Here is a 12946-nt window from a genome sequence, read left to right on the forward strand (position 1 = left end):
CGATACGAGAGTACATGCCGAAAAATTTATTTATTTAACAAGACTTTTAATTATCTCGAGTTTAGAAAAGGGATCATGCCCAGTAAGTTAGGACACGATCTTTTCTTAATTCCCGAGATCGTTTGAAAACTCGAGTTTGAAAATATTCACGTGTTTGGATTTATTGTGAAAATCGAAACCCAGAAAGTTAGGGCACAACTTTTCAAATATCTAAAAACGAGATTTAATTTATTTGAAATGGATTTTGATATATTGGGCAAAATGAAACACGATGCTAATATGTATTGCGATATATATATAAAAAAAAACATATGTATGTGAATTATAAAATATAGAAAATACGTAAGAAAAATATAGATTTTAAAATATAAATAATATGTATAAGTATGTGTATATATATATAAAAACACGTACATACACATGTATATATATTATAAAAGTATAAATATGTACATATATAAATAAAAAATGGGTATGTGCATACATATATATTACATAAAATAAATGATATAAGTTTGTCTATTGCAAAATAAAACAGTGTAAGTATGTACATATATATGTAAAAAAAAAGACGTATATACATATATTTTATAAAAATGAATGATGGATATAGACGTATATGTATGCATGTATATAAGCTAAAAAACGTGTCTATAAAGGGATATATAGATATATATATATAATAAGATATAAATATATGATAAGATGATATATATAAATAGTTATAATAATGATAATAGGACAAATATATTCAAAATTTAAATGAGTAAATATAAATAAAATATAACAATAACAATGTAAAACTAAATGGTATAATAATGGTGACGTAAATATACATATATATAATGGGAAAATATAATAATAATAGCTAGATTAGTTAATAAAACAACAAAAATAAAGAAATGGGTCAATTTGTGATAAAAATAAAATTTAAAGGTTAAGACTATAATAAAATCCACAAAGGAGGACCAAAATATAAGGGCGCGGAAGGAAGAAGGGCTAAATGGGTAATAAACCCGATTTTCAGGCCACGCGTCCCTTCCTTAGGGGCCCAACTATTTGAGGATCAAATTAAAAAAGGGAACAAATCCGTGGTCCAAATTAAAATAGGAGAAAAAAGACAAATGGTCCAAATTGAAACAGACTGAAAATGCGGAAGGGCCTGAAGCGCAAATAACCCCTTGATAGAAAACACGCGGATCCTTGGCAGGCGGGTCGGGTGGATCGGGTCAAAGCCAAAACGACGCCGTTTTGGTACCTAAGAAGGCTGCCCAAAACGACGTCGTTTTGGAAGCCTATTTAAGTCAGTTTTTTTAAAAAAAAAATCATTCTTCTTCTTCTTTTCAGAAAAAGACTTCAAAAACACTCTCCCCTCTCCTTCTTCTCCGGTCAAGGGCCTGAGCAAGAGCCACCGTGCCGGCCACCGGTCGCCAGCGCCGGCGCCGCCGTGCACGGCGGCAGGGAGACCAAAAGTCTCCCCTTTTTCTCTCCGATGCCTCTCCTCGACCTCCTGAACGCTCCGGTGACGGCAAAAAAAGGTAAAAATGCCCCCTTTTTTATTTTTGTTTCGAAATAAAATAAAATAAACGGAAAAGAAAAAAAAACAACCTTTTTTATTTCTGTTTTCTTCGAATCTTGCAAAGAGTTACAAAAAGAGATCTCTTTTTTTTTGCAAAAGACCAGATCGATTCCCCCTCTATTTACAAATCGGTTCTTCTCCCCCTGTTTACATGCTTGTTTCGGCTTTTATAGCCTTATTTTTGCTCTCTGTTCTTTGTTGTTTTGCAGGTTTTGCAGAGCAAGTGGGCATGGGCGGTGGTGGCAGATGCTTGGGCGGTGGCAGCTGGTGTCAGACGCGTGGGGGTATGGGGCCGCTATAGTGGAGCAGTGTATGGGCAACGGCGCCAGAAACCCTAGGGTTTCTGGCTTTCCAAAAAATTTGGAGACTTGGGCCTATCGGGCTTCACTGTTTCGGGCTGGTGTTGGTTTTGGGTATTGGGCTAGGTTGGTTTAGGGTATTGGGCTAGGTTAGTTGGGTTTTAGGTTTAGCCCAAAATTGGCCTGTACATTAATATTGTGCCATGTCATCAATTGATTTTTTTATATATTTTTTTTATTTTTTAGATTTTATATAAATTTCTAAAAGAAAATTTTAAGTTTAGGGACGAAATTAAAAATTTTACCAAATTCAAGAACTAATATGGACAAAAAAAGTTCAAGGACTAAATTAAAAAAATCAAATTCTGGTACTAAATGATGCTTTTATCCCTTAAATTTAGTTTTCTAGTTTTTATATAAAATTTTTAAAAAGTTGGGGTGATGACACGATACTCTCACGTCAAAAAGGAAATATGCCAAATTCGGGAACCAAAAAAGTTCAAGGACCAAATTAAAAACTTATTAAAGTCAGGGACTAGATGATGCTTTTATCCTTTAATTTAATTATCACAGTCAAAACTACAAACAAACTCCCTTTCCCCCATACTTCTCATGTGCTCATTACACTGCGAATTATACCCTACAAAAATAGTAATCTGTTTCAACATATAATAATTTTTTTTAAAAAATCCAAAAAAAAAACATTTATATATATTATTTAATTATCTCTGCTTTGATCTCTGCTACGATTTGAAAGCTTAACATTTCATCTTCTTCATTGAGGCTAGGGTTTTTCAAACTTTTAATTTAAATTTGATCCAAAAAAAGCTATGGTTAGTCCAGTTTCTGAAGGCAAAGGAGCTGTGCCGTGTGATTTCTGCAATGAACAAATAGCGGTTCTTTACTGCCGAGCAGACTCGGCCAAGCTGTGTTTGTTTTGTGACCAGCACGTACACTCAGCGAATCTGCTCTCTCGTAAGCACGTACGGTCTCAGATCTGTGATAATTGTAGCTCTGAACCGGTTTCGGTTCGGTGTTCGACCGATAATTTGGTGCTTTGTCAAGAGTGTGATTGGGATGCACACGGTAGTTGTTCCGTGTCGGCGGCGCACGATCGGACATTGGTGAAAGGGTTTTCTGGTTGTCCGTCGGCTTTGGAGTTGGCTTCGGTTTGGGGATTTGATCTGGAAGAGAAGAAAACGACGGATCGGAACTGGAACGTGTGTCATCAGGATATGATGATGCCGGCGGTGGAATCGTGGTTGTACGAAACTAGCTTGCAAGAAATGATGGTGCCGTACGAGAGTTTTGGTTGTTACGGGGAGACGTTGAAGAAGCAGAATACCGGAAGCGGGAAGTGCAAACAGGTAATTTATAAGCAGCTTGTTGAGTTGATGAAAAGAGATCTCATGTGCGGCGGCGGAGGAGAAGGTGTTGGAGACGGTGGTGGTGGCGGTGGCGGTGGAGGTGAAGAGAATCTAGCGTCGAACGTCGAACAAAACGGTGGGTTTTTGACTCAACAAGAAGTTTTACAGCCGTTGCCAGAACCGGGAACGGAAACGCCAACGCAAGCTCTATTCACTTCTTTGCTTATGATGCAAACGCAAGAGAGTGAGCGCATAGTTAATGGAGGAAATGTGGTATTAAACGGTAATCCAAACAATCAAACTTCTCAGGTACTTTCCTTTATTTCATTAAAAAAAATTCAATGTTACTTAGCTTTAGAAAATTGTACTAACAATAAATTGGTTAGAATTGATTACAGATTTGGGATTTTAAGTTAGGACGATTGAGGGGTCTAGAAGAATGTAGCCAATCTCGATTAGAAGAAGAAGTTGGGTACGGTGGTGATGCAGGTTTCATGATTAAGAATTTCAATCAATTTATGAAAGAGACATCTTTGACTGATAATGGTAATTTGATGGGTTACCCTCCTTCAAAACACGATTTGGCTTCACTCAATAATGTATGTCCTTTGCTCATTTCCATTATTTTCTTTCACTCTTAAATCTATCTTTGTGATTTTCTTGTTCATAAATTCGTATATTCACATTATATCTATATCCATTATTGGAGTTTCTGCCAATTTAACATGGGGTTGTTTGGGTGTGTTTAGTTTTTTCCAAGCCAACTCAAAAAGCTAGTTTCTGGGTAAAAGTATCTTGGAGGGTTGTGTATTAGGAGCCAGATTGGATTTTATCTTTTTCACTCACTTTAAATTAAAGAGTAAGTTGGTCGTTCTGTTAAACAGTAACATGTGACATGTTACGTGCTACCTATACCTCATGCTGACGTACATCTACCAATTTTTAATAATAGAATTGGATAAAATTTTTAACAGAAAGATCAATTTTTAACCGAATAAATCCCATAAACCCCAACCAATTACCTTGTTCTCACTATTCTGTGTGATGGGTTATTTTGATAGTTATTTCCTCTTTGTTTGATACCATATAAACTTAGCAATGGGTACCTTTGTTTTTTCTAACATTAAAAGATTCTTTTGAGTGTTGATTATGGAGCTTGAAAATGCAGAACGACTCGAATCATCCAGGGGCAAGTCAGGGACCATCCACATCTGAGAGCAACAATCTACCAATACCAAAGTCATCATCAGGGTCAGCTCTTGGTAAACCCAAAGGCTCTACCGGTTGTAACGATGTTCACTTCTCCGAACAACCTTTCCTTGTGAGGCCGGTCGACCACACAACGCCAACTGCAACCAGTAAGGCTGATCGTGAGTTGCTGGCACAAAACAGAGGCAATGCCATGCAACGTTACAAGGAGAAGAAGAAAACAAGAAGGTATATAACTAAATCTGTGCACTCACGGTTTGTTATAACTAAATTGTAAATGTACCAAGTAGGCCCATACCTTAGATAAAAAAACAAACTAATACTTGTGTTAAAAATTTCATGTATTTCTACTGTTAAAGATTGGTTTCTATACATCGACCTGAGGTACTCGTGGCATGTCTAATTATTCCGTTAGCCACACTAGTTTTTAATTGTACAAATGGGTGAAATTTTTAATAGAAGGGATTAATTTACACTTTGATCAAATGTATAGAGATTAATTTACCTACTATTTTAGTAGATGAGGCAAAATGCAAATTGACTCTTAATATAAGGCTCCTTGGTACTTTTACTGACTAAATTGATAGGAAAGACTTGATTACTTTGAGGATTTAATTTAACTATGATTTGCTTTGTTGTGGTCCGATTAGGTATGATAAACACATACGATATGAATCGAGGAAGGCTAGAGCGGATACGAGGAAACGAGTGAAAGGTCGATTTGTGAAGGCTACTGAAGCTCCTGATGATTAAAAAGCGTGTACTACTGAGAGTGAGTGATCTTTTTTGCTTAGATTGCTGTAAATATTTCCTTTTTGTTACATCTAAACCTGTAATTTTAGCATTTCTATATTCTCCATTAGTTTTATGTTAGCTGGTTCCTAATTCACATTTAAAATTTTGCTCTTTCCTTCCTAACGACACAAATAATGGAATTTTGTGTTAATGGTAAGGCAAAGGAGGGGTGGAGGATGATTGTGATTATGGCTGTGACTTGATGCTTTTCAGGTAGAATTTTCAATTGATTGGGTCAGATTGGGTTTTGGTTGGATCAATTTAGATCGGTTTAATTCAGGTTATAAAGTTTTTAGGTCGTTTTGGTTTGGGTTTGGGTGCTTGAAACAATTAATGGGTGGTAATTTCGAAGGTAATATAAGATTTTGGAATAACATTTTCTCGTTTCACATCTTCCATGGATAATCTTATATTCTCATGATAATTTTTTAATACAAATTAATGAATTAAATTCTTCAATTATTTAACATAATCTTTCAGTAATAATTTAACTATATACATTTATTATTGAGAAAAAAATAATATTTTATCTATTTCATTGTGCCCAAAAATTATATTTATAATAAATTTACCATTCATTTTTAAAATTTTAGTTAAATCTGTCATTAAACCATAGCGAACTGTATTATGTTTTTAATTATTATTTTTTTTGTAATTTCTTATTTATCATTTTGATAAAAGAAAGTGCCATATAATTATTGCTCCTCTTCAAATTTCAATTTATTTATTTAAAAAATCAAATATGAAATTAATTTATTAGAAAAATGCATTAATTTATTAATAAAAACAATAAAATATGTTAAATAATCTTAGTAAATGCCTTTTAAAATTTTGTGGTCATCTAATTTTAAAAAAGTTACAAAATGGTCACTAAGCTATTTGAAAATTTTCATTTAAGTCTTTAGGCTATTAAAACCATTGTTATATGACCTTCTTTGTTTGCACTACCCGCACCAATGGAAAGCTCTTCTTCCCCTTCTCTTCTACAATTTTGTTTTTTTTCATGAAATATTTTTGAACGTCACGAATCTACAAACTAAAATCCCTAACAGCTTTCTTCTCTGGTCTCCGTCACTTACTGTTAGATCGATTTGGATCTAAGGTGAGCTCTTCTACTTGTCGATGGATACTAACCCATTATACTGATCATTAAATCATTACTCGAAGTTCGCTAGTCGAACTTCATACTGACATAGCACTATTTATTAGTCAATAAAAAAGTTACAAATTATAAAAAAATGAAAAAAATCAAAATTTAAAAAAATATAAAAAATGTTCATAAAAAATTTAAAATTTTAGTATGAAGTACACGTGGATTGCCATGTAGATTATCATGTTTAAAATTTTAACGTTTTAGTCAACATTTTCATTAAAAAAAATAGCAATTCAACTCTTTCTGAAATATTGATAGTTAATTTCGACTATTTTTAAAAGGTTAAGAGAATTTTAGCTAAAAAAAAGGATCAAATTGATAAAAAATGTAAACATTAAGGATTAATTTTATTATTATGCCCAAAATAATTTCCACGTACACCATGAAGTTCTCCAATCTTTTAAGTGAAGCTTCGAAAGCTTTGTTTTTAATGGTTTGGTCTTAATTTTTAGTCAAAAATTTGGGCAGAAAATATTATAATATATTACATTGTTGAAAAAACAATAAATCAAATTAGGTTTTCTAATATCTATTTTTAAATTCCATTGTTTGACTAAGAATAAGTCACGATAGAGACAGTCTCTATGACTGAATATCTCTTTATGATTCAATTTTTATCCATATACCTTGAATTCAGTCCTTAATTAAGGTTTGGGGTTTAATTTTCTGAGTTTTATGAATGAAAAAAATAATATTAAAAAAGTTTGGCGCCTTTATAGGTTTCATCTATCTCGACTCTAAAATTCAGTTAGACTCTATGCAACTTCTATTTAAATAATTATAACGGATTAATTTCACTAAACATTCTCAAATTACCATTTATATTTTAAATTAATCTTTAAACTTCAAAACGTTTTAATTGAATCTTCAAAGGATTAACATTTATATAAACTAAGTCCTCACATCAACCCAGCCGTCAATTGAGGCATTAAATGCTACTTTAGATCTAATGTGGAACATATTTAAAATGCGTAAGTCATATTTATAAATATGGGCATACCTATCACATGAATAGCTTAGATTTAATGTTTTTTTTTAAAAAGAAGAAGATAATATCAGTAACATATAGAAGTGCTATTTCTTTTCCTTTTAACATATCATATTCAAGTTGTTCATACGGTAATTATGAATATAATTATAATTTGATCTACTTGTTTTAAGTATGCGTCAAATTTGAGCTTATATTTTAATATCCAAGGCCAAAGCTAATGGCTAGGCCAATAGAATGACCTAATCAAAACAATATACCAATACTTTAAGGGCTCAATCAGAATGTTTTAAAGTTTAGGGATTAAATTAAAATGTATGATAATTTGGTAATGTTAGGTGAAATTAACCCTAACATAAATATTTTTTTTTCTTACTTTCTCCTCTCCTTTGGTGCCTATATATTTCCTTGGCAAGATTGTAGCCAAAGTAAAAAATAATCTCCTCCTTCAAGTAATTAGCTCTACATTTTTTTTTTTGAATTTGTTGAAGTGTTATGGCTTCAAATATTCTAGTTTATCTCCTGTTTGTTGCAGCTATAAGTATTCTTGTAGATTGCAATTCTGAAGGTATTAATATATATATATAAGCGTGCGTTACGGGATTAAAATTTCTGCTACGTGTGACACGTCTGTGTGCCATTTGATTTCATTTTATGACAACTTATGTTTTGTTTTACATTAACTTCAATGCTTGACGGGTAAGGAAACCTGTGGATTACAATGATATAAATTAATGTTTAATTAATCATGTAGAGGAGGGTCGATTCATTTGGGAGAATGCTTTGAAGTATTGCCTGTTGGGCAGTCAATTAGTCCCTCTAATAACTAAATGTATTGTCCTCGGACTGTGTCGGGGTTTAGTCTGTTGCCTCTATTAAGAGTCGACGTGCGTTGAGCGGCTTTATTCATAAAGGGGAGAACCTCGAGGAATAGGGCAGTTCGTGGGTGTAGGGCCACCTACTTAGGGGTTTGAGCCACGATTCCAAAACATTTTTTACAAGTCTGAGCTCGTTTTTAGCCCACACTACCAAAACAGCCTAGTTCATTATTAAAAAAAAATATTAAAATATTAAATTTTTTTGTATATCTCTATAATTAAATTTAAATTTTCAGATTTTTATTATTTATATTCTATTTGGGCTAGCTTGGTCCAAGACAAAAAAACCTTGTCCAGCCATGGATATTCTATTCATGTCTAGACATGTTCATGGGTTGGGCTATCTGTCCAGGCCCAAAGTCTATCTCGAAGTTTGGGAGGGTTTGAAAAAAAATACTAAGCTTAAAAAATGGGCTTGGGCCAAAAAACTAGGCCTGTTTAAAATATGGGCTAAGCTCGGTCTTTACATTATATATAAAAGCTGCTCACGCCCATTATAAAGATTAAATCTATAATAATATATAATACTATTATAATGTAAACATTAAAAAAATAAAATGACTATATATTAAATTATAATAAATAAAAAAGTATAGAAAATTATTAAATATTAAAATAATATATTTAATTTTAAAAAAATAATATGGGTGGACCTAAAACGAGCTAGGGTTAGCCATTTATAAATATAGGCGGCCTTGGACAAAATGTTAGGCCCATATTTTGGGTCGAGGGCAAGAATAAAGTTTGTTACTATCATGTTTAGGCTCAACCCGACTCATTAACACGTCTACTCACGTCCCCTTGGTGGGTGGTCATGTGCCAATGAATAGCCCGATTCCTCAACATGTCCCCATCCTTGGTGAATGAAGTTGACTATTGGTGGAAGTGGGAAACAAAATCTCGACACGACCAATGGACAATACCTTCTATTGTTATGGGATCAGTCAACTACCAAATGGACTACACTACGAAGATTTCTCCTGAAAGAGTTGACACCCCTCAATAAACCAACTAAATCTTAGCTCAATTGATACCGTTAATAAATACATGAGTCCGAGTTTATGCATAAAAAAAAATTGTTAATCAATAATCAGCTTGAGTTAAAATTCTTGTTATGTGATACAGGAGATGCTCTACATTCTTGGAGAACTCAACTGGTGGATCCAAACAATGTTCTTAAAACCTGGGATCCCACACTGGTTAACCCATGCTCTTGGTTTCATGTTACTTGCAACAGGGAAAACTCTGTCATAAGGGTGTAAGTATATGTATGTATGTATGTCAATTGAAATGACATTTGATTCTTGAAGGGACCTAGGTAATGCAGGATTATCAGGACCTCTAGTTCCAGATCTTGGGCTTCTTCCCTTTCCTTTCGGATTGGTTTTGGGTCGAATTAATCTGGGTAAGTCTTAATTTGAGTTTTGAAATATTTGAGCCATTTTTGAGTTGAGTAAATTTGGGTTTTATTCCTTTTGAGCTTCAATCATTTCATGTTCCATTATTTTAGTCAAGATTATTTTAAATTTTTGAATCGGATCAATATTCGTTTAAATTATTTCAGGTTCAAATCAGATGAGTTTAAATTATGAATTTTTTGCGTGATCAACTTGAATCAAGTTAGATTTAAATTGATTAGAGTTGGATTATCAAATTTAGATCATAACTGAAAGCTTGATACTCCGAAACAATGATAGGAAATAAAATTATAATTTAATCTCTTTAAAAACAGTAAATACAAGGATAAAATTACATTTTAATTTGAAAAATATTTATAATTCAATTTTACTTTTTTTGGTGGCAGAGAGGTATTTGCCAATAATCTAACAGGCATCATTCCAAAAGAAATTGGCAACTTAACAAAGCTTGTGAGCATGGATTTACAGCTCAATAAACTTGCTGGTCCTATCCCTTCATCTGTTGGAAACCTTGTTTCTTTGTTATTTTTGTATGTTTATATAGGGTTAATATATTATTTGGTATTTGATTTTGGCTTAAACATTCAATTTGGTACTTGAGTTTGACTTTAATATTCAATTTAGTATCTAAACCAAACGACATCATGTAGCCTAATGATTGTTTGACATGTGTGCTCTAGTTAAAAAAAAAACATAGATACTCAGTTGAGACAAAAAAAAAAGATTGGATATCAAATGAAACATTGAAGCTAAATTCAAATACCAAATTAAAAAAAATTCAAATACCAAATTGAATATTAAAATCAAATTCAGGTAACAGATAATATATTAACCAACTAATTTCCTTCATTTCAGGAGGAGGTTGGATAGCAATAAATTAAGTGGCACAAATAGAGTTGAATTATTATTATATATTTTTGATGAATTCGACCAACGACTAACGTGATTTGAACCCAGGTTACACTTGGGGCGGTGAACACTCTTGACCATTAAACTATCACATGGGTTCTCAATTGAATTATTTCTTCCTATTTAAAGAGGCAATTTGATGGTTACGCGAGTTTCCACTTTGCACAATCTTTTGGATTTGGAAGCTCTACTACGCTTAAATTTTGGATTTAGTCCCTATAATTTGGTATGATTTGGTCCATTTTGTTTTATAAAGTCATTAGTTAATTTAAAGAGTTAGTACTATTGGTTATTCTAATTAAAATGTTGGCGCTAGTTTTTCTTAAAAACCCTACTTTCAACTCAACATGTTGATATGTATGTTTTCATTTTTGTTCGAAAGTGTTTTTAAGAAAATTTCAAGTTAACATTTTAATTGAAATAATTAATAATATTTTAATTAATGATATTATAAAAGTAGAGAGATATCAAAATAAAGTATAAGGACTAAACTTTAAATTCAAACATAATAAAGAGACTAAATTTAGAATTTGACCTAAATTTAGTACTTGTGCATTTGGTAAATCATTCTTTAATTGACTTTCCTTTTCCATTAAAAAGGATTCAACATATAGATAAGGTTGAATTTGGGGTTGAATTTGGAATATATTGAGTAAACTTGTTTATGGGTATGCAATCTTCGAAATATAGAGGATTAGAGGGTATGTATAAAAACACGAGATTCAAAAGCAAAATAATAAACTTGTTTTAAATATGGGTTAAGCTTGAGCTTCAACATTTAGTTCGAGTTTGATTCGTTTTGGCCGTTTTTATATTTTTGTAATATATTTTTAGGTGATGTACTTGAGAAGTCCCTGTATTGTCGGGATTGTATCAAATTAGTCCCTCTATTATTAAATGAATCAATTTGGTCCTTGTACTATTAACAAGAATCAAATAATGCCAAATTGGAATAGAATTAACATTTATTGTTTAACAGAGTTAATGTATTTAAAGTATTATGGTTTTGTAAATGAAATCTTTTGTTTGAAATTGAACTGCAATGACATTTTTTATACAGTAAATGTTAACTTGGTAACAATTTGGATTTTTTTGATTATTTTCAATAGTATAGGGACTAGATTGATCCATTTAATAATAGAGGGACCAATTTGATACGGTCCCTAGAATGCAAGGACTTCCCAGGTACTTTAACCTATATTTTCATTTTCATTTTATATCTTATATAATTTATATTATATAAAAATAGACTTTGGTTAGTCATTTACAAATATAGATAAGCTTAGACAAATCTTTTGAATCAGCCTGGGTTTGGTAAACGTAAAGTGAACAAATATTATTCATAAAACTGACTCAAATCCGGTTTATCTCGAATCATGAACGCTCCTAATATTACGGGAATTATAAAATTATAAATATTACCCAAAAAAAAAGCTTAAACTAGATTATTAATTTTTAAAAGGTATTAAAATACATTTTTTCTAATTAATTAAATAAAATAATCTATTTATTTATTTATTAACAAGTGATTGAAGTATTTATTGTGCATCTGCAATGCATCAGGCAATTTGTTTAGAGGGACCCTTCACCATAAAAATCTCACAGGTAAGGTTAAATGCAAATGCAATGGTAGTATTTATTTATTTATGCGTATATTTTTGTACAATTTAGTGTGTAAAATTTATACATCGAGAATTAAAAATGTTAACTGGTCGGGTTATCTATTTAAGTCCGAAGTTTTGTTTGAAATATGAGAGAGCTTGCACAAAAGTATAAGGCTTGAAACATGAGTTTAGGCAAAAAAAAATTAGACCCGTTTAAAATATTGGTAGAGCTTGAACTTCATCATTCAAGGCCCGAGCTTTGTCTGGCCCGGCCCATTTTATATATTTTTAAATATTATCTTATTTGAATTTTATATATTATGTAATATATATCACATAAAAATTAAATATGTAATAATATAATGTTTAAAAAATAACATGTATGTATCTAAGACGAATTTGATTTAAAAATTTACAAATATAAATGAATTTAAATAAAATTAAAGTCTTGCATTTTAAGTCGAGTCAGACTTGCAGTAACAAGAATAATCCAGGATCCCAGGACAATTTGATATGACACCTAATTGAGAAATTCTGAAAAGTCTCTTACTTTTACATAGTGACAAATATTAATACGAGGGTTTTTTTTGTCTTTTCAATTTTTAATAAAAATAATATTATAATGAGATTTGAATAAGAGGGACACGTATATCAAACTATTAACTTTATCATTTCAACTAAAATATTTATATGAATTTCTATTGACATGATGTCTAAAATTATCCATAATCCCTCCCCAATTCATGA

At 31.7% G+C, this 12946-nt stretch overlaps 2 protein-coding genes across 2 annotated transcripts; both read left to right on the forward strand.

Moving 5' to 3' along the window:
* Nucleotides 1-2486: 2486 nt before the first annotated feature.
* On the forward strand, nt 2487-5487 carry LOC107938479 (zinc finger protein CONSTANS-LIKE 14). The gene is made up of 4 exons (XM_016871651.2): nt 2487-3554; nt 3644-3844; nt 4414-4682; nt 5105-5487. Exons 1-4 carry the CDS (start codon nt 2709-2711, stop codon nt 5205-5207), a joined length of 1419 nt encoding a protein of 472 aa, XP_016727140.2. The 5' UTR covers nt 2487-2708; the 3' UTR covers nt 5208-5487.
* Nucleotides 5488-7885: 2398 nt separating this feature from the next.
* LOC107938464 (LRR receptor kinase BAK1) lies at nt 7886-10632 on the forward strand. The gene is made up of 5 exons (XM_016871634.1): nt 7886-7958; nt 9394-9526; nt 9579-9658; nt 10075-10216; nt 10545-10632. The coding sequence occupies exons 1-5, from the start codon at nt 7886-7888 to the stop codon at nt 10630-10632; spliced, it is 516 nt and encodes a 171-aa protein (XP_016727123.1).
* The last annotated feature ends 2314 nt before the right edge of the window (nt 10633-12946 follow it).

Source organism: Gossypium hirsutum, chromosome A01, assembly GCF_007990345.1.
Source record: "Gossypium hirsutum isolate 1008001.06 chromosome A01, Gossypium_hirsutum_v2.1, whole genome shotgun sequence".
NCBI lineage: Eukaryota > Viridiplantae > Streptophyta > Magnoliopsida > Malvales > Malvaceae > Gossypium > Gossypium hirsutum.

Coding starts and splice junctions, on each gene's coding strand:
- LOC107938479 (XM_016871651.2), top strand. CDS start 2,709: ATGGTTAGTCCAGTTTCTGAAGGCAAAGGAGCTGTGCCGTGTGATTTC. Junction 3,845..4,413: donor ATTTGGCTTCACTCAATAAT/GTATGTCCTTTG, acceptor TTGAAAATGCAG/AACGACTCGAATCATCCAGG. Junction 4,683..5,104: donor GAGAAGAAGAAAACAAGAAG/GTATATAACTAA, acceptor TGGTCCGATTAG/GTATGATAAACACATACGAT.
- LOC107938464 (XM_016871634.1), top strand. CDS start 7,886: ATGGCTTCAAATATTCTAGTTTATCTCCTGTTTGTTGCAGCTATAAGT. Junction 7,959..9,393: donor TGTAGATTGCAATTCTGAAG/GTATTAATATAT, acceptor TATGTGATACAG/GAGATGCTCTACATTCTTGG. Junction 9,659..10,074: donor TCCTTTCGGATTGGTTTTGG/GTCGAATTAATC, acceptor TTGGTGGCAGAG/AGGTATTTGCCAATAATCTA.